This window comes from Melanotaenia boesemani, chromosome 10, assembly GCF_017639745.1.
Source record: "Melanotaenia boesemani isolate fMelBoe1 chromosome 10, fMelBoe1.pri, whole genome shotgun sequence".
NCBI lineage: Eukaryota > Metazoa > Chordata > Actinopteri > Atheriniformes > Melanotaeniidae > Melanotaenia > Melanotaenia boesemani.
In genome coordinates, this window is record NC_055691.1 from 5,663,212 (window position 1) to 5,685,006 (window position 21,795).

At 38.2% G+C, this 21,795-nt stretch overlaps 2 protein-coding genes across 7 annotated transcripts in view; both read right to left on the reverse strand.

Annotated features, from left to right (window-relative positions):
• parvaa (parvin, alpha a) overlaps positions 1–809 on the reverse strand; it is a 31,171-nt gene extending 30,362 nt beyond the window's left edge. The window contains exon 1 of one of the 2 annotated variants that reach the window (XM_041997216.1): positions 468–807. In XM_041997216.1, coding sequence (XP_041853150.1) covers positions 468–603 — 136 coding nt within the window. In that variant the 5' untranslated portion in view covers positions 604–807. Of the gene's footprint in view, positions 1–467 lie in introns of both variants that reach the window. The other variant, XM_041997217.1, reaches the window with a different exon arrangement.
• A 1,119-nt stretch (positions 810–1,928) lies between these two features.
• The window catches only part of mical2b (microtubule associated monooxygenase, calponin and LIM domain containing 2b), a 65,599-nt gene continuing 45,732 nt past the window's right edge, over positions 1,929–21,795 (reverse strand). For 2 of the 5 annotated variants that reach the window (XM_041997298.1, XM_041997299.1), the window contains exons 19-37: positions 21,649–21,771; positions 20,490–20,921; positions 19,338–19,436; positions 19,096–19,188; positions 18,093–18,279; positions 17,920–17,993; positions 17,154–17,235; positions 12,999–13,160; positions 10,149–10,199; positions 9,239–9,354; positions 8,796–9,011; positions 8,471–8,628; positions 8,007–8,389; positions 5,140–5,213; positions 4,961–5,050; positions 3,572–3,665; positions 2,977–3,085; positions 2,784–2,857; positions 1,929–2,700 (exon numbers count right to left, since the gene is read on the reverse strand). In XM_041997298.1, coding sequence (XP_041853232.1) covers positions 2,480–2,700; positions 2,784–2,857; positions 2,977–3,085; positions 3,572–3,665; positions 4,961–5,050; positions 5,140–5,213; positions 8,007–8,389; positions 8,471–8,628; positions 8,796–9,011; positions 9,239–9,354; positions 10,149–10,199; positions 12,999–13,160; positions 17,154–17,235; positions 17,920–17,993; positions 18,093–18,279; positions 19,096–19,188; positions 19,338–19,436; positions 20,490–20,921; positions 21,649–21,771 — 2,838 coding nt within the window. In that variant the 3' untranslated portion in view covers positions 1,929–2,479. Of the gene's footprint in view, positions 2,701–2,783; positions 2,858–2,976; positions 3,086–3,571; positions 3,666–4,960; positions 5,051–5,139; positions 5,214–8,006; positions 8,390–8,470; positions 8,629–8,795; positions 9,012–9,238; positions 9,355–10,148; positions 10,200–12,998; positions 13,161–13,937; positions 14,222–17,153; positions 17,236–17,919; positions 17,994–18,092; positions 18,280–19,095; positions 19,189–19,337; positions 19,437–20,489; positions 20,922–21,648; positions 21,772–21,795 lie in introns of those variants that run through there. The other 3 variants (XM_041997301.1, XM_041997300.1, XM_041997302.1) reach the window with 2 other exon arrangements.

Consider the following 21,795-nt stretch of genomic DNA (forward strand, 5'->3'; position numbering starts at 1 on the left):
GATCAACTTCCAATAAAAAAAGCTTTGGAAATCTGTGTGTATTTATTTGATGTCTATATTTCATTACAACATCCTCCTGTGAGAGTGCGTGAAAGTTTTAGGGAGTGTGCTGGTGGCTGACCCAGCCTCCTGCAGGAGGGTGACGGGCCTGTGTTTACTCATTCCTCACTTATTACAGTAATGCTGGATTCAATACCTTACATGGATACAGACACAGCCTGAGGCTATGAAAACACACACATTGTAGTTTAATATACTTCTCACCTGAACTCGAAGTCAAAAAGTGCTAAATGTGCTGGCTAGCTGTGTCTAAGTGCGTAGTTTGGACAAGTTTGTGGACACTTAAACTGCGAGACTTTCCTTTTTAAAATGTGGAAAAAGTGCTTATAGCTCAATCTACTCCCTTTAAAAGCGGACATAAAACAAGCCGAATGACTCTTAACTCAGTGTTTGTGTTAGCTGTTTACCTTCTTTAGCCTTTTTCCTCCTTACCAAAGTTCCACCAAGTTTACCCAGAAAAGAGTCATCTTTCTTTCTGGAGGACGGGGATTTGGGCGTTGGAGATTTCGGAGAGGACGGGGACTTCTGAGGCGAAGAAGCCATCGTCGTGAGGGTAAATTAATCCGGGACAGCAGACACTAAACTGTCCGAGTTGACGAGGAAACCAAATATGGTTATGATGTCAAGTTAAAAAATAAATAAATAAAAATAAAAAACAGTAAAGGGGGGGAAAAATCACCGTCCACTCCCTAAAGCGGAAACGGAATTCCAGACATTTTCTCCCGAGGTTGGCTGGAGTGGTAGGCCCCTCCTCTGGAGGAGGGCTGGGAGCGGGCGGGAGGGGAACCAGTGACCGCGGGAACTGAGTGGGAGGTCCACGGTCCAAAAGCTGCAGGCTGAGGGGTGACAAAGGTCACAAGAAGAAGAGAATAGAACAAGAAGAAAAACACTTTAATGTTAATTACAACTGGATAAAGTTTCATTAGTGATTTGCCAACGTATCAGATTGTACCTACTTTTGTAAGTATGGGAAAAATAACATAAAACTTAAAAACACAAAATCCAGTCTGAGATGCCCATAACAGCTTAGTGGGCCCCATTATCCTGCATAACCTCCCAGTTCATGTCAGAAAATTATGCTGAAATTTTACTGAAACAGCTGAACATTAAGTTTTTAAGTAGTTAACTTATTATGGATGTAAATCTAATGACAATAAATTCACTTCTAACCAAATCAATTCTTTTTTTCTTTTTCTTTGTCTTTAGATAAAGAAATAATTTGTACCTACCTACATCTATTTGGCTTTATAAGTACAAAGCTGAAAAACATGTTCGTCAAAGTAGACATTTTTGACTGTTTCACTAAATTGCAAATGCTTATCAATGACATAAATCCAGAGTACAGTGTTGTAACCAGTAAACACAAAATTCCTATTAAACGGTAGAGCTGTATGACATCTCAGATTCCCACAAGAACATTTTCAAGGAACTTTTAATCATCCTAAATTGGACAATAAGCAGTAATATTATACCAAAACATGTTTGTCTCAGGAACCAAAAAAACTCAATAATTTTTTTTAAAGCAGAATTAATGACGCTGAATATTTAAATCTTAATACTGCACAAGATTAAACTTTAATTAAAAAGTAAAGCCAAACTCTTTGTCAGAATTTTTTATTTGTATTGTAGATTCATAATTTTTCATTCTACTGTAAAACACTTATAGACAGTGTTTCATGGATGTTTAGTAAAAATGTCTTCCAATGTTAGTTAAAACTAAGCTTATCAAACATCTGGTTAGTTAGTTTGAACTGGCAAGTTGTAGCTGTCATGCAATGACCCATAAACTAACTGATGGGGTACATACAGCATTATTATAAAACCTCTCCAACAGAATATCTACAGAAAAAGAGGAGCCAATACAAAGATTTTCAAATGTGAAAATTCATTTTTATTGAAGATTCTTTTTCATATTAAAGACTTGAAGCAACATAAAACATGTAGAAATACAACAGAATGTAAATTTGTGCACAAATTTAGAACAATTCACACAGTGCAAAAGACTAAAATGTCAACAGATGAGTCATGCACTCAACTGAAGCTATACAGTAATTATTCAGTCCAGCCACATACAGTAGAGCAGCCAGTTATTAGGCAGTCAGTGTTATGAAAAGTGCAAAAGTGTACAAGGCAGCCAGTCACATTGTCACAAGAAATTAAGGATATTGTTACAGTTTCAGATCAGCAAGATCAGAAAGGTCAAATAACCATAGCAACTGTAAAACAAGCTCTATTTCTTATCTCCCATATTCTTTAAACTCATCATACCTCTTTTCAGATGAATAAATGACTAAGATATTTCCATCCTTTCAACATTCTCTAGATTTACAGTTTTACAAGAATAAGCCAGATGCAAAAATTTCATCAAATCTATCGTTTACTTATTATCCTTAACAGTGAAGTGCTCAGCAGCCTTTGCTCACTCCAGCTTCTCCTGCGTCCAGCTGTCCTTCCCCTGAGCCCAGTGAAACTCGTAGCCCTTAGACAATACAAGGCTCTCCAAGTCCTTGTCCTCAGCCTGCTCCTTCAGCCTCCGCTCCTCCACTATGGACACCAACATGTCCCGCTTCTCCACTGTCCTCATGATCTCAGCCAGGATTTCCTGCTCCTCCTGCAGCTCAGAGGCACTCTTCTTTGTATCTAAAATGGCATAAATAAGATTAAGAAAAGAAAAAGTAAGTTTATGCTAATTTTTTGGACTAGACTGATGAGTGAGGACTTACCCTCTACTGTCAGTCGATGTCTTAGATCCTGCTGCAGCTGACTCTGGGTGTCCTCCAGTTCAAGCTCCTGAGCACTGGCAGAAGAGAAAATAAGCATGACCTCTACTGGTGAGAAATATGAACTGCAACAGCTTTGGGGTGATTTACGGTATGTTTACACATTACAAGCATCTGATTTATTGCTGTCACTCACAAAATCATGAGCTCAGACTCATAGCGTGACAGTCGGTTCTTTTCCAGAACGAGTTTAAACCAGGACTGATAGAGTTGGGCCTCGTCGCTGTCTGCTGACTGAGGCGAGTCTGTGAAGACGTAGTGAGGAAGAGAAGGGAAACAAAACAGAGGAAAAGGTGGACAAATGCGGCAGATATGAGTTGGATGGAGGAAAAAAGAAAGAAATATGTTATGGAGATTTAATCAACCTTGTAAAGGTTAAACAAAACAGACAGAAAAACTTTGAATTCACACACAATTCATATTCAAATATTCACACAAACAAAGCCTTGTGCAGTAAAAGGATGAAGCAACAATGAAGTCTCAGTGTCTACTGTGAGTACAGCCATTAACTGTATGCAGAAGCTTTTAACCAGACCAGGAATAGAAGGCATTGCTTTTCTCTAAATGCTCTGAGAAGTAGAGGCACCATGATGACACACAAGGAGAAGAAAAAGAGCGAAGCTTTCACTGGAATTCCACTGAGCTGCATCAAAGTGTTATGCTATGTCTTTGACTTCTGTCCTTAAGTGTAGCTTTGCAATGTAGAGGCTTTGTAAGGCACTGATGAGTACCTGTTTCTCCTCTTATTATCTTTTCTATTGCCACTCCTCTTTCTTCTATGTCTCGTTGTTTCTCTCCAACTTCCTCCAGTTGTCTCTGGATCACCTGTACAATGGAGAAAAATGCTATGAGATTTATTTAAGGAGAAACTAATGACTGATGATGATCAACTAAACTTTAATGAACATTGTGTTCGTACCACACCGAGGAAGATGTGTATATTATTTATGGGGTGAATTTATGAGTTTATTTACTGAGTGAGGAGCTAAAGGAAAGTACAAATATAAATAAATATGCAAAGCAATTAAAGAAATGTTTGGGAAAATCACTTAAGGACAAGTTGTTCTGATTCTAAATATGGATTAGAAACTGCTGTGTGGCAGTGTATTAATCTAGTAATCCAGGAGGTGAGGGGTCATGCAGTGTTTTTGTAGCAGTTGGTATAATCAGCATTGTGAAGAAAAATGTGTTAAAACGACATAGTTGATTGTTATGCTGTTTTTATAAAGGGATAGGAAAAGTAAATTTCTTTACATCTACCTACTCTTTTTCTGATACTTTGTCTTGTACCATTTGTTTTGTAAATATCTGATAAAAAAAAAAAAACTGCTAGGAGTAGAGGACGCCCCAATAATCAGCATGTCCTGGTGACTTCTTAGCAAAAGAATTCTAATGTTTCTCAACTTTATATAAAGCATCTGTCTTATTCTACGATGACAACAACGCTTGTGACTAACCTGCTAATTTACCACCCATGCGAGGCAGTGGTGGCACTGCAATGGCAAATCAATGCTGGATAATCAACATCAAAAGACTGCCTGCTGTTCAGCACAGTCAGCCACTGCAGGTTATATGATTTTACTTTTATTTGTTTTGAGTCAAATATTCTGAGTTTTATTGGTCACATTAATGATAATAAACTTTTACCATCTTGGAATTTGTTAAAAACAGTTAAGATTTCTTTGTTCTTCAGTTTGTGCATAAAAACATTAATTTAGGATGAGCAAACAGGGTCTTAGCAGAAAAGACTGTTGTAGAGTCGTTTGAATCCTCACTATACGGGATGTCAACAAAACAATGGCCCCAAATTACCCAAAATTTAACACAGTGAGATGGACATTCCTCTATTGGTTTACATCAGGGCTGTCCAAAGTCGGACCTCGATGGCTGCTGTCCTGCAGGTTTTCAATGTTTTCCGCTTCAATACACCTGACTCAAATGAAATTGATCCAACAGCCAATTACGCATTAATTTGAGTCAGGTGGTTTTGGAGCAGGGACACCAAAAATCTGCAGGATTGTGGCCCTCAAGGACCGGAGCTGGACACCACTGGTTTACATATTTCAATGTACAGAACATGAGTATGTGGCCAGTTATTCTACACATATCAAGAGTATTACCTGAGCTCTGTGCAGCCTCTTCAGCTGCTCCCGTTTAGCCTGCTGGGCTACCATCATTTCCTGCTTTTCTATCAGTTTCTCTGAAGAGAGCTGGAACCGAAGGAAGAGAAGATTTCTGACACAGTCTAACTTCTCTGCACTTTGTTGTCAGTCAGAATGTGGAAGTAGTTCATACAAACCTTGAGGGTGGATGTCCGGTTATCATTTTCATCATCACTTGAGGAGAGCTCCTCCAGCTTCTGCTGACTGGAAGCTAAAGACAGAAAAAAGTGACAATAGTTTAGAAATATAATATCCTAAGTTTGCATGAGAGGACTACACAGTAGTTTTCATGTTTAACTAATAAAGCAGGGGCGTCCAGCTTCGAGGGCCACAATCCTGCAGATTTTTGGTGTCCCTGCTCCAAAACCACCTGACTCAAATTAATGAATAATTGTGCAAAACTTAACTGGCTGTTGGATCTATTTCATTTGAGTCAGGTGTGTTGAAGCAGGAAACATTGAAAAACTGCAGGACAGCAGCCCTCGAGGTCTGACTTTGGACAGCCCTGTAATAAAGCATTGGTTTGAGTATGGTCTGAGCTGATCCATGACACTACTGACAGAAGGACTTTTACAGCTTCCTTGTTTATAATACATTTTAAATTTCTATGTACTAGGAAGTATAAATAAAGCACATTATGCTTGCCCTGTATAATTAGCAAATGTGAATAATAATATTAATAATGGATTAGATTTATAGTGCGCTTTAGTGCTCTGCACTCAAAGCACAGTGAATAACACCAGTGTGCTGAGGTCCCTTCAGGGTTTGCACAGCTTATATTAGTGCTGAAAGCTTTGCTAACACTATCGAATCAAATCAAATTTCAAATTTCTTCTTAAAAAAGTTCTAAAACAAAATCAGTCTTTTAAAATGTCCTGAAAGTGGACAAAAAGAACAAAGACAACCAAACAAAATGTTATATATTATATTTAGACATTATAGAGTACTTACAGAAAAAAAAGAAAAAAAAATTAACTAGAAGCACCCAGAGAGCATATAGTCACTCACCTGAGAAAACTCCCAAAAAGCCCAACAGACCACAGGGTACTCCCTGTATTTTGAACCTTCTGGATCACCAGAATATCAACATGATCCGGCTCAAACAATGTCAGATTATAGCCTCTACCTTGATGTCATCTTGTCATTTGTTTTTTGCCAATTATTCTGGGAATTATCTGGTTTCATTATATATCAAGTTGCCTTTTTGAAAAGGTCTCGTAACATTTGCAGCTCAAAAAGAGTTTTATTTAGCTGGCTGAGGGAAAAATGGCTCTTTGGATTGGAAAGGCTGCAGACCCCTGCACTAAACACATAAACAGATTTAGCATCAGTTTTCCCTTTAAACAGCAACAGTTAAATATTTCTCCATATATATTTATAAAATCAAATATTTATGAGAAAGAAGGATGAAATGTTCAGGATTTACTAACTAAAAGGTAAAAAGTCAGCAGGATGAATTTAAAGATGTGAAGCTGCTTCCTTCTAAACACAGAAGGAACAATATGTGATGAATATCAACATCAGGTGAACAGACAGAAAGCAGGATTAGAATCTCACAGCTTCTAGATGGTGAGGAGACAGAAATATTCACAATATGCACAATAACTTCCATCCATGCACCTTCACTGCTTCATTATCCAGATTTCTGGCCTATAAATTCTCTAATTTTGCATTCTTAGCTTGACTGTTTAGCTTAACACCTCTGCACCTGCACCCTCCGCTACCAGGAGTTAAGGGGTTAACATCTCGTTTCTGGGTGTATCGTCAGGTGTGTAAATGTAACTAAATGTGTGGTATCCACAGAAAGTCCAGAATCTCTAACAGCTAACAGCTCAGTAAAACCATTTCTGTGTCCACCGAACACATTTCTGACATTTTCTAAAAAAATTTATTAAATTCATTCATAGCTTTCAGAGTTATGTTGCTAACAGATCGACAGACAAACCAATGCAGCTGAAAACATAAACAAAATGAACAGAAACAGAAGAATAAATACAGAACAAGCCTTGGCTATGCTCAGACCAGTTGAGGAAGACTCAGATGGGGGCGAAAGGATCAGTTCCTCTTACTACAATAGGACCAAGTTAGGAGCAGACATCCTTAACTAGATGCAGAGGCAGTATTCTTTCGAGCTGCCACTAGAAGATGGCCTTTTGTGGTGTTTTACAACGTTTTGGACATGGCTGTACTGAATGCAGTGGTCCTCTACTAGAGTGGCATCGATGCCAGAATGACCTGGCATGCGTTCATTATTGAGCTGTCCACGTGCAATACAATAAATAAATATCAGCTGACATCCAACACTGTTTCCTTACTTTTGCATTATATGATGCTTTTTTTCTAATTGTTCCCCCTCAAATAATTGATAAAAATTTAAACACATTAAAAAAAAATTCAAGATTAAATTTTGTTATATGTTAGCTGATAAGTGAAGCTAAAACACCAGAAACACAGACAGACAGACATAGACCACCAAAGACTTTACCTCTGCCAAGGTAATTAAATCTGAACCTCACCACACATCTTTGTTAAAGTGTATTATGGTACAAACAAAGGAGATTTTTCAGGCTCTTAACAGTCTGGACAGATGGTGTTGAAGTAAAGCAACTTAAATAATTCATTGTTACCTTCCCTCAGGGTGGTCACCTAGTAAAGTGCTGGGGTGTAATAGCCCAAGAGGTATTAAAACAACTGGGGGTAATTTCTGTAAATAAAGGCCTCACACACATACTGGATAATGGTAATATCCATGATGCCAACATTAGAGGGGAAAAAAACAACAAAAACAAATGAAACATGATGTGAAAAGAGAAAGAACTGCTCCCAGAGAGTTTACTAAAAATCACATGGCTGAGCAGGAAGGCTGCTAGAAAATGATTTGTAGATGATGAACTACTGAGAGAACTATTGTGTTTAAATGAGAAGTTTAATGTTTGGAGAAAGAAACAAAAACAGGATAACCATCTTATCCCATCTGTGGAACATGATGCTTAGAGACACTAACCTTTGTTCCTGAGGTTGGAGAGGAGTGTTGTAATTTCTTTTTGGACCTCCTGATCCCTCCCTTCAGTATCAGACGACTCCCTCTTCCTCAGTCTCAGTGAAGAGAACAAGTTGACCCTTTTGCAGGAAAGGGATTTAGTGTTGTTAGAAAGTGCACCTTCAGAGTCTCTCAGGCTCTTTAGGGACACCTGCTGCAACAAGGAAGGCAGGTCTTGGCCTGCCCCCCATGGATCTGCCTCCACCGATGCCCACCCGGGGTCTTGCATGCTGGCCCTCCTCTCCTCCATGGTAGACTCCGGCGTCACAGGGCTGAAGGCCGAGATAAAGCTAAAAGCTCCTTCAGACAAAGGCCTCTGTTTGCGGGGGCCATCACGTTTGGGTCTCCTGGATAGTTGAGAGGAAAAAAAAAAGGAAACTTATTTCACCATCAGCAGCTAAACTATGAACAAAGTGTCTGATACGAACATTACGACTGCAGTGTTGGAGCTGTTGGCGTGATTGCTCCCATTAAACATCCTCCTGAAGGCGTTTGCAATGATCTGGAGAGCTGATGGGGAAGATGCTGAGGGTGCTCCTCCATCCTGGCTCGGGTTCGTTTGAGGCTTATCGACTTCTGTTTGGACCTGATAACACATCACAGGAAAGGAAAAATGGGATCAACATGATGTGGAATTAATTCCTCTAATCTCCCTCACATTTCTGTGTTTCGATCACAAAAAAAGAAGAAAACATTTTCATATCCACACTTGATTTTCACTTTGCTGCCTCATTCAATCAGTAAATTCTCCACCTGGTCAGTGTGTTGATCTGGGTTTGTGTTGATGCTGTTATTGGGAGTTTCTTCTTGTTTAAGATCCACATCCAAGTTTACGAGCTTCTCTTTCTCAGTAACTGACAACGTCAACCGTTTCCTCTGGGTGGGCTTGTTGCAGACGGACTTTATCACAGCTGGGGCCTCATAGCTTCCCTCTGAGGGATTCTGGGTATTTGCTGATGTTTTGAAGTCCTGAGTAAAGGTAAAAAATATATATAATGAGTCAACAAAGATCTAGAAAATAGTCCATTCACTGCTAAAGTCAACACCCAATTTAATCATTTTAAAGAAAGATTTGGTTTTACACTAATCAGGTCTTCTTTCACCTATGATCCACATCTCTGACAACTTTTATAAAATTCGGCTCAGCAGTTTTTGCCAAATGAAGGCAAACAGAGCACCAGTTAAATGTAACATACAGTTTGTTTTCCAGCAGAGGCGACTTCTTCCAAGTCAGCTTCTAAGGTGGTTTCTGTTCCTTCTTTGTCTGGTGGAAAGTTTCTCTGACCGTGCTTGATGAAGATCAGAGGGAAGGCTGCATACACAAACACAACAGGAGACAAGTCTTGTTAAAAATCATGAAAATACCGGAGAGTTTCTTTTTTATTTCTGTCTTTAAATGTACCACAATAGAGTGTAAAATACCTGATAAATTTTAGTTCATTAAGAAAATATGTTGTTTTATCTGTCAGTCATATGCACTAAATCAGAAATGGGCAAAGTTGGTCCTCAAGGACCACCAGAGTGCTGCAGGTTTTGGATGTTTCCTGCTGCAGCACACCAGAATCAGATTAATGGTTCCACATTCTTCAGTAGAACTTAACAAGCCGTTGAGGAGATCTATTTAATTTCAATCACAAGTTCTGGAGCAGGAAAAATCTAAAACCTGCAGGACTGTGACCCGCAATAACTGGAGAGGCTCATCCCTGCACTAAATACTCAAAAGAAACTAAATAAAATCTGCAAGACTGAGCAACATCAACATCTAGTGTTGAAAATGTAGTATGACAACACAGCTGCTGTGATGCACAAGCAGGTCTAGTTCAGCATCTCCCATTAACACATGATTTTTAAGTTCAGCCAGCTCTAATGAACAGCTGGAGTTGTAAAGAAGATAATTATAAGCAACAACAACAAAATAACAGACTGTATGAACTTTATGGACCAGACGAAATTCAATACTAAAACAAATATCTTAATATAAAAAAAAAAGGTAGTGAACCAAGTAGAGAAGTTATAGATCAGACTCAGGCTCAGTTTCCGCTTTTCCAGCTCAGGAAAAAGAGCAGATAAGCAGAGCAGGACAGAGCAAATCTGAAATACACTCACTTGCACGGATCTTCCATTTCCATCGGTTGTTATTTTTGGTGTTACACTGACCTGAAGAAAAAGAAAAGGAGACAGGTTGATTTGTATTTTAGGAGAGTGCCCAAATGACCCGAGGAATTAACACTTTAAGCAAAAAAAAGTACAGCAAGCAAAAAGCAGAGTAAGACGTCTGTATGTGAAACATCAGCTTTGAGTTAAACGGCATATTGACTGTTCGTGATAATTTGCACTAATCACAGAGAACTAAAGCTTCTGAAGGTGACGTTTCAAACTGTTCCAAGCTTATAGTCCATCAACATCCCACATAATTAATTTTGCCCACGATCATTGAAGTTGGCACAAAAAAATCTTAAAATCTTTTTTTAAAAAGGTATGTCCCATCTTAATTGGTAAAAATAAAGTGATGGAAGTAAAATGAAGAAGTGATACACACTCGTATAAATGTCCTTGTCCCAGCTTTTTATTCTTATATATTAGTGATATCTTAAATAAATTAATAAATAAAAAAAAAAATTCTTAGATTTAACAATTAAAAAACGTTAGAGAAATTCTAAATTTGGTATGAAATATTTGCAAATGTTGGTTCTTAAGAATACTACTTATATTTTTAAAAACAAGACAACAAAAATATATTTTACACTCACTGGCCACTTTATTAGGTCTACTTGTTCAACTGCTTGTTAACACAAATATCCAATCAGCCAATCACATGGCAGCAAACAGTTTAGTCATGGAGACATGATGAAGACTTGAATTTTAAACTGAGCATCAGAATGAGGTAGAAAGGGGTTGCTGATCAAAGTAATTCAGAAACTGCTGATCTGCTGGGATTTCCACACACGACCATCTCTAGGGTTTACAGCGAATGGTCTGAAGACGAAAAAATATCCAGTGAGCAGCTGTTGTCTGGACTTTAGGTTGTGTTGATGTCAGAGGAGAATGGACAGACTGGTTAGAGAACAGATGTTACGGGCCCAGGCTTGGTAGCTTGGGGTCAGCACATGCAAAGAGGGCTGTGCCAGTGCGTTGCAGTGGTTGGCTGCAGATGTTCACTTGGCAGTTCCTTTCCTCCGTTCGGATTGGACGATGGCTCTCCAGGTTCCAGATGGGCTGCCCAATCATGCTGCAGGACCATCTAATACGGAGGAATGCCTTCATTTGAGGCAGCTGTAAACAGGTGGTACACAGTTCGCCAGCTTTGGGAGAGACTATTTGTTGTGTGTTTTTGAGGTACCCTGTGTGGCCTTTAGCTAAATTTGGTAGTGCTACTATTCCTTGATTTGTTGGTGGAGGACTGAATTCCTTACCTGAGTTGTTTGAGTTGTTTTGAGATTTTCTTTTGTTTGTTATCGCCATTATGGGCTGTTTCCTTAATGGACACCTTTAGTTAATCCTTTTGTGTTTTGTTGTAGATTACACTGTGTTTACGTGAGCTATAAGTTGTCGGAGTTATATGTTTTATTTTGTGGAAATTGGGATTGTTTTGACCACCACAGTTCTCCGAGAGATTGTAATTTTTTTTACTTATTGTTAATGAATTGTGGGTTTTTCTTTTATATTCCATCTCCGACTCCTGTGTTAATTCCCTTTTTACCTGTAGAGAAAAGGGGATGTAACATCAGAGAAGAACAACAGGAAGTCAAATAAGCACTGGTTCCAACAAAGATATATAGAACAGCATCTCTGAACACACAACACGTCCAACCTTGAAGCAGATGGGCTACAGCAGCAGAAGACCACCAGGTGCCTCCTGTCAGCTAAGAACAGAAAACTGAGGCTACAATTCCCACAGATTTAGCAACACTGGACAATAGAAGATGGAAAAACGTTGCTAGTCTGAGTCACCATTTCAACTCCACATTCAAATGTTAGGGTCAGAATATGGTGGAAACATCATGAAAACATGGATCCATCCTGCTTTGTATCAATGGTTCGTTCTACTGCTGCTGGTGGTGTAATGGTGTGAGGGATATTTCTAGACACACTTTGGGTTCCTTAGTACCAGTGTGGCCTGGTTTAACCACCACAGCCTATGTGGGTATTGTTGCTGACCATGTCCATCCCTTCATGACCACAGTGTAGCATCTTCTGATGCTACTTCCAGCAGAATAATTCACCATGTCACAAAGCTTAGATAATCATCAACTGCTTTCTTGAACATGACAATGAGTTCACTGGACTCAATGGCCTCCACAGTCACCAGATCTCAGTGTAATAGAGCAGCTTATCATGTTAATATCTTGGGAATATTTCCAGTAGCTTGATTAATCTATTCCACCAAGAATTAGAGTTCTGAAGGTAAAAAAGCGTCCATCCCAGTACTAGCAAGGTGTATCTAATGAAGTGGCCAGTGAGTGTATATGTGACATAAAAATATGGAGCTTAAAGATTTTTATTCTGCATTACAGGAAAACCAGGAGAGAGTAAAGAGGCTCTCAGTAATGCAGCTTTAGAAGCAAAAACAATTCAGCCTGTGTTGCTTCTGCATGTCCAGAAGTGTGTGTGGGCAGAAAGTTCAGTCCAGGAAATCTCAGCTGCAGAGATAAAATAACAAATATTTAGCCAAGTGTGGAGGGGAAAAAAGCTATTATATGTCAGCCTCACCCTCATTTCCCACACATAATCACAGGGGAGGGACTCCAACACAAACACAGTGGTGGAGTCACCAGTTCAAGTTCAGCCAGTTTAAGAGTCTCCCTCAGGGAATATCATATTTTCAAGTAATAACAGGGACTGAAAACTCATTTGAGGGGCACTAAATATGCTAATACCTTCAAGAAAAAGAGTCATCTTCTGATTTTGGGAGCTGGAAAGTTAGAGAATATAGAGCCCTACAGAAGCTCTACTGACCTTTACTGCTGTCCTGGTTTTGGCCTTGAGCTGTGGTACCATCTTCCTTTGAGGGTCTGACTATACAAGAAGAATCCAGAGCATCAACAGCCATCTCTGTATCCTCAAATTGTCTCTTGTGACCTTTGTCAAGCTGCTCTGACTGCAGGCTGGACAATCCACCTGCAAATAACAACAGCACGTGGCAATTAAACTTTAACAGGTCTTAAACTAATGCCAAGTTGCAGAAATATTAACAGACATGGTTCATGCACATTGCCTTAACTCAAAGCTACGTTTCAGCAGTTATTCATCTACCACTTCATTGAAAAAACAAACAACAAACATCCAGATACTTAAAAATGAAGCAACACATCTTTTCTACACAATAAATACCTTCAAGTGACAAAAATAAATGTGACACATGCAGTTTAAACAACTGTATATACACTAAAAGGAAAGAAGTTTACACTGATAACTTTAAAAGTTAATACTTTTACATACAAGCAGCAATAAATCACATATTTATGTGTACTCACAGGATAATGAAGTCAACAATCTTATACAGAATCTTTCCAGAAGTGATTCCGCTTGATCACAAAGAAATTAAAATATGATGGAATAACCATCATGCCATTAGATTACACTCATTTAATAGTTTAGTTCAGCATTTTTTTTAAAGATATTTATGAGAAACTACATTGATACCAAGAACCAGAGGAAAGGACAGAGAGACCCACTAGCAGAGCCCATGAGAGAAGAGATTCACTTCACTTCTGTTCAGGTTGACTGAGCTCTTAACTGGTCACGGTTAAGCTTTTACAAGAGGCCTGTTTTTCCTTTTCTGACAATATATCTCAGCAAAGTCTTTTTTAAGCCAATTTTTTAGCCTCTTGGAATATTTCAAATGATGTGATTCAACTGATTGGCAACAAATGACAATGCAAATAAATTATGTAATCAAACTGATTTATTTCTGAATATATTTACAGCTTCTAAATATAATAACTTAAGCAATTTTACAGAACTTATCATTGAAGAAAACAAATAAGGCTGGCAGCCTGCATTGAGAATGAATATAAATACAACTACAAAACAAACAGTAGAGCCAAAATTTATCTGGCAGTGTGTAAAAAAACAAATAAACAAAAAAAACTGCTAATGGGCTGCTTATCTCCTGAGCAAAGACTAGGAGATACATGAGAGAGATCTGGAGAGGGGCGCAGAAGTGGGGAGGCCTCCTCCTGAAACAGAGGGAACCAGAGACAGACCACAGACATGTGGACACATATTACTGTCAAATGGGCCTAAGAAGAAGGGAAAATATATTCAGGCTGAATGCTTGGTGTTAGAGATCGGTGACAGGCACAGCATAACATGAGAGGCAGAAAAAATTAATCCAAGGTACTATGTGTGCATTAATGTACCGTTAACACAAGCTTTGATAAACTTCACAGGAAACTTCGAGCTGCAGAATTATTTAACTTTTTTTTTTTTTAATTATTGTTAACAAATCTCGTGAAAAGACCAAACACTATAATAAACTGACAAACCCAGAAGTAAGCTAAGCTAACAGCTGTCCATGATGCAGCCACAGAACAGTGAGTTTTTCCACCACCTAAAACGTATGACAGTGATTTAAGTAAACGCTATACTGTGGACTTCTATGCTGCATTTTACTGTGAAGACCAAATAATAACTTTTTGGTGCAGAAGTGACGTGGTGTAAAAATCCACAAGCTCTCGCTTGAACCCTGCGGATGTTTTGCAAGTTTGAGGTGTTTTAAATGGCAAGAAAAATCCACATTTCCTTTAACCCTTTTCTGGATAGCTTTTAGCTTTAGCTTGCCTTTCAAACTAACTAATTTCTGATTTTCTAAACAGAGTGTGCTCCGACCAACGTTTAATGCAGGTAGGACACTGACCGCTCAAATACTTTACAGTAACCCACAAAGAAAATTTCTAACAATGCCAACAATAGAAACTTCTAATAAGCACTAAACACAAAAACACATCCAGTGCTGATATGAATGTATTTACTTTTACAAGAATGAACAAATCCAAGTGTTGAACAAACTGAAATTACAACCAGATTGACATGCAGGATATAATATGACAAGATTTTTTATATAAAATATAAATATGGATACAAACTTAAGATGAACCCATACAAGCTCCATCAGGGTGTTTTTACTAATATTTAATGTTAGTGTCAAGATGGTGTGACAAGAAAATAAAGGAAAAACTATGTTGTGAAGATTTTTATTCTCAATAAAATTAAAAATAACCTTTATGACAGACCACTGTCATAAAGGTCTTAAAAAGAAAAAACAGATTTTATAGTTTTATAGTTTTTTAGTCTGTTCATGAGATCTGCTCACTCTGACAAAATTACTTGAATACTTGAGTCTTTTAGAAGGTGTCAGTGCCACCACGTTGTTCGCATGTTTTGTACTTTTATTTAATATGCAACACATAACACCTTTAAGGCATAGCATGCCAAACAGAGGTACTGGTTTGTGATTGGTTAGTCAAGGTTAGTTAAAAAGTAGGCGGAGCTTCAAAGGCAGCCAATGCAACGAAATCATATGATCAAATCTGGCCAACTGTCACCTTCCTTGCTGGCAGGAATCAGCCAATCAGAGGGTGCAGCACTTGAAACTTGAAACAGACTGAACAAAATGAAGTGAACATGATAGAGGAACATTAATTTGGGGGTAAAATGTGGGGAAAATAAGGAAAAGGAAAGGTGGAAAGAAAAATGTGCTGAGCATTACAGGAAGTAGGACTGGAGAAATTAAAATTATTGGAAGATGTGACTACAAAATTAAGCCAGTCAGCACTGAAATCATATTTAGTCATCATTTACAATATACAAAATAAAAAAGCAATTACAGAAAAAAAAATTACTGCAATGCTTGGAAAAAAAAAGGTTAATTAGTCCACTTGTGTGGAATAGTCATAAATAAGGCTCATTGTTTTGGTCTTAAAAGAAAAGGTTTAATCATACGTAAAAACAAAAAAGCGTGCTTATTGAGTAAAATTAAAATACGTGATTGTTGCTAAATATTTATTATTTAACTTAACTTTATTTTATTTTCAACCATAATTTCATCCAGAATTTTTACATTTTCCAAAAAACGCCATAAAACAAATAACAAATAATGAGCCTGGAATATATAAAGTAACAAAACCTGTAACAAAATACATATTTTGTTTTATTATATAAGAAAAAAATGATACTGTTTTGGCATTTCCATTGCACATCTCTGTTGAAACACAGCAAGCAATAGTCAGTGTTACATCTCTTACACATCATAAACACTGACACATTTTTAGTTAACTAAAAAGAAACCACATAATCCAGATGACTTTCGAGGTTAGAGTCTGGGCATGTTCCAGGTCACTGTACTGCTATTAAATGTCTTCATCAAAGCTAAATTGGTCATGCTTCTCAAAACCAATTAAAGAACATAAATTGGTAGGTGGAACATTTTTGTGACAATCCAGCAGAGTCAAATGAAAACAGTTATACCCCCAAGGTATACACAGTCTGAGGTTCCAGCTGCCTGGAACAAACCCATGTCAGTCAGAGAGGAATTCAGCAACACCAGCAGAGTCGAACAACACAGTACCTATGTGACAGTGTGCTTACGATGACATTATCTAATGTGCTGTGTTGTAAATTAAGGCAAAAAAATCCTCACAGAGCACTAAATAAAATGGTCAGAAATCAAATACAGCAGTTTCTAAAGCTGTTTCGTTCAATACTGCTGGCTTTATGCAAGTTAAATACAGTACAGTTGATATTTGGTGTCAAATTTTCTTAACACCTGATAGACCATTTCGGGAAGTGCAAGATGTGAAAAAATCCTTGTGGGCTCCGATGATATGATAAGCACTTTGTTAGTCCCCTCCTATGTAAGCTGCAGTGGAACCAGCTGGGCCTCCTCGTAGATCTGTCCCAACACCTCATGCATCATGCAGAGCAGAGGACAGCCCAGGCTCAGCAGCTCATACAGGAACACATAGTCACGCGAGTTACTCCTGAAGTGGGACCTCACAGCTGTGACAGACTCACACACACTTCCCAACAGCTGTCGAGGCAACACACACACAGCCCGACTAGCACGCCTCGGCCAGTTCAGGCCTCGCCTAAGCAAGGAAACCAGGGTACCTTGGGGTTGCACGTGGACAGTGCCTGAGGTGGAGCAGATCCCGCTGTCCACTGACGGGGGGTTGATGCAGTTTTGATCTTCCTACAATAATCAAAGACAAAAAGATAGAAAAATGATGCAATGATGTAACCTCACATGAGGTGTATACCCCCACAGTTCCAGTGGTCCTGCTCTGCATGTTACGCCTAGATTTGCAGCTGAAGAAAAACTAAAATACATATGTAATGTATGCGGAGAAGGGACAGAATGCTGGTAGTATGCATATTTAATGTTGAGCCGACCTTGGTCCAGTTTTGAGACCTTTGACTTTGTATGAATGCAGTCAGACATGTTTACATTTATTGTAAACATCCAGTTTTCTCTAGTCAAACATAAATGTGTGCATTGACACAAGAAGTCCCTCATTTATTTCTTACAACCTACTACAGGTGTGTTGTAGTGTATTTCTCTGCAGAGACAACCCTAAGCCTGCATTTCCATTGTCTTCATTTCTTTCTACTCTATTGTGTTTAAGTTATTTTTGGTTGCAATAATAGCATAGGTGGGAGGACTAAAAAGAAATAAAGTGATAGGAATGTTACGCTCCATCCGCTCTTAAAGATAGTCTTTTTTCACCAAAGATTCAGTTTTCCAACATATGTCATTTCTCTGCAATACCTTTTTCACCAGTAACTGCCTTGCAGTAAAGACATAACATCCACTAAATGATCTGCATTTACAAAAATGAATGCAGTAATTGCACATTACTGCTGCAGTTTTTCTTACCATTCTGCTCCTGAACCTGGCCTGGTGAGTGCTGGACTGGCGCTGGGCATAATGCATCTTACAGTAGAATTTTGCTGTGTAATTGCAAAAATTACAGATCAAGTTTAAAGTTGGGGAAAAATCTCTTTAAATTAATAAATACATGATTAGAAAAAACGGAAAATCAAAGGTACCCTCCCGCGAGTCAAATGTGTGTCCTCCCAGACGGAGAGTGCAGTTACAAACGTCACAACGGAAACACTCGCGATGGAAGAAGAAACCCTCGGCGCTGAGTCGCTCCATCACGTAGACCCGCTTGGTGCAGAAGTGGCAGATGTCGCTTCCACCGAGCCCAGGAGGAAATTCCCTACGTCCCACACACTGAGGGGAAGAAGACCAGAGAAAAAGGTTAGAGACCTTATACAAGACTCTGGCATGTCTTAGTGTCCTTTACCACCAGGCCACCACCTGAGGAAAAGAAAAACAACACAAATCTCACAAACACGAAGTTACACAGGTTGATTATCACAGGTTGACACAGTTAGCAACATGAAGGGATGTTAAGTGATTCACAATTTTTTCAAAAGCAAAACGTGGGTCATTAATGCCACAATCATGAGAACACAGGTCTGACTGACATGTGAATATAAAACTCTATTTCTGCTGCAGAAAACTTTTTCTCTATACCATCTCTCCTTATCACTGCAGGAAAGTTATAAGCAAATCCAGCCATAATCTGTAGAAATATGTAATATAGACAAGATGTGTTGATATAGATGATATAGATGAAACCCCTTTCTGGCTTCACTGCATCTCTGACACTCCGGTGAGGAGGAAGAAGATCTTTATCTCTGGAAACTTGGGTGAAGCATCAAGCTAAATATCGTGTATTTACACTATATTTAAGCAGTTAGTAATGACTTCATGGACACATCTAGAGGTTAACTAATAAACAAACACAGCCAGTCCTCTGAAGCTTTCTTGTTTTGTTTAATTGTCTGTGGTCACTACATGGTGGAGAATCAGAACCTGAAAAGGCAAATAACCTGGTGTCAACCTAGGGTAGAGTCAATAATAATCACTCACTGCAAATTATGATGCTGCTAGTTTACCACGCAAGCTGTATTAATGGTTTAATCCAGAACAACTGCATGGTTTAAGTTAGAAATGACTCTGAAGCACTCGCATGCATCTTACCGGCGCAGCACTGGGCCTGTGGTCTGTTTCATAGAGGATGGCCAGAATCTGAGCTTTAGCATCTATGGTGGATGAAACCTTTCCAACTGTACGCTAACATTAACACCAGGTCAAAAACAAAAACAAGAAAAAGAGGGAAAAGATGGAAGAACAGGAAACCACAGACAGAAACCAGATGAAGAAAACGAATGGTTCACTTTAAAGGCACTGGGATGTGTTTGGACTTAGGTATTGACTTGTACCTCTTTACTGTAACTAGCAGCTCCAGTGGGACAACTCTCAGAGCGAACAACTGATTTTGGAGGTCTTCTTTGGCTCTCAACATCACAGCCCTCAGTGCTCTAAATAAACACGAAAATGAACATCCATTGTATATCGAGCCACAGCTGATATGCATCATTTGAAGAAAAAAATACTTATTTTAACGATGTAATTATACTTTATTGAAGTCGGTCATTTCTTTTAAAAATGGTTCGGTTAAACGCAACTTGCTGGTGGGCGTGGTTTTGTATGCCTGTTAGGTGAGGACCCGCCTATGTGCATCTGGAAGGAAGGGAGCTGTGAGGTTTCTAAAATTTTATCATGACATAGAGAAGCACCAGTACGGCTCAAGTACGGGTCCACATCATGAAAACCAAAACCTGGTTTTACCCTGTAAGTGGCGTTGTGAGCCATTTTTTTTACCCACAAAATCCTGTGAAAAAAATGAAAAATTTTATAACAGTATAGGTGGTTTGCATCACAGTTAATACCGTAGTGTTTACAGCTAAAAAAAACCCACACATTTTAGGGTGCACTACCTCTTTAAATGCAGTTTGTGTTCCAAACAACACAAAACGTTTGCCAGCGCACTGATTAAATTGTTGGACACCCCAGAGCTCGGCTAAATCTGTGTTGACCATTTAACTACTTTGGTGCTGTATTTAGTGACTTTTCATCCCCCTCCAGTGACTATTTCAAAGAACGTTTACGTCTCCTCAGTGAGCATTAATGCATTTTTTCAGACATTAATAGAGCTTGAGTTTACAATATTAATGTCTGTGTCTATTTGATTTAGTCGTCCACTTAAATACATTAAATTAAAAAATGTTGGTTTTTCCGAGTAAATATTGCTATGCGACTAAAATGCAATTGAGATTAATTAATTACAAAGCCTCTAATTAATTACATACATTTTTTAAATTGAGTCCAGTATATATGCGTGTATATGTATATAATTTATATATTACTAATGTTATGCATTATACAAATTATATTAATATATAATTAGGAATTAAATTACTTGCATCTTCTTCAGTTTAAGATATAACTCATGGTTCTGGGATGTTCCCATATTAAGTTATGCAGTATTCAATATAAAAATATATATGTGAAACAATGCAGACATTTTTTACCTTCATGTGATCATTTTTAGCTAATTTTCTCTCATCAAACGCCTCCTGAGCGACTTTGTGGACCCTCTCTGGCTCGTTATCCATATCATTTTGTGAACTTTCGTTTTTCTCGTCTAGATCACGGTTAGTTGAGATCTTCTGAATTTCACTGACACAAGGTGAAGAAATGGGAGCAGATGTTTTGTAGGTGGACATGAAGGAGATTTGCTTAGTTTTTTCAGAGTCAGTGTGGGACAGATGAGTGGACAAGTGAATCTGTGTCTTGTCCTTGTCTCCGGGAATGTTGAGGGAAACTGAGGTGAAACCGGCTTGGGCAGTAGGGTCAGGGACAGGGTGGACCACAGAGTAGATGGTGGAGCTCTTAGATACAGACAGAGGAGGTGCAGGAGGAGGTGGTGTCAAAGAGGAAGGAAAAGAGGTAGATAATTCCACCTACAAAAGGAGGAGTCACACTGATGTTAGAGGATACAAATTAAGAAGGAATAAGATATTTCCCTCAAATCAAAGTTTGATAGTTAAATAATGAGGTCAGAAATGGGTCTGTACTTATTAACTATCTGAAAAACTGGAAAAAAGAAAACTAAAATAAAATAAAATAAAATAAAACCCAAATATTTAAAAAAATAAGGTAAAATTAAGAAAAGTCAAATAAAGTCAACTTAAATAAAATATAGTAAAAACTTACAATAAAAAAGAAATGTAGTATATTACGTAAAATGAAAAATTAAAAATAAGTATAAATATAGAAGTAAAATAACATAAATTAAGCTAAACACAGAATCAGCTTATGAATATATTATTCTTGTTAAGTTCTCTCAAGTTAGATTAAACAATCATCTGTTTTTCGCCCCCTTTGTTTTTTACATGTAACCAGAAAAGCCACAAAACTTTCTACATGATGCAATTTCAGATTTAAAAAAAAAAAAAAAAAAAAGAAAAAAAAAATGAAGGTGTCAAACAAAAGCAAGAATATTTAATTTGAGCTCATCAACTGACTTTTTTTGGTCAAAGTAAAATATCAATAAAAACTCAGCAGTCATATTAAAGATATATAAAAAAAACAAAAGCTATAAAGTTGATATCTTGATCTTGCTGCAGATCAACTCTGATTTTAGTAACGAATGAAACTTTCATGTCATTAACTGCTGTGATACACAACCTGAGGCACAGAAAGAGGAGCAGATGGTTTGTGGGACCCATTAAACATGGAGGAGAGCAGCCCAGCTCTCTCCTTTATACTCCTCCATGAAAACTCTCTAGTCGACAACCTCTTGTTTTGATTCTGAAGGGAAAGCAGGAGGTGGTC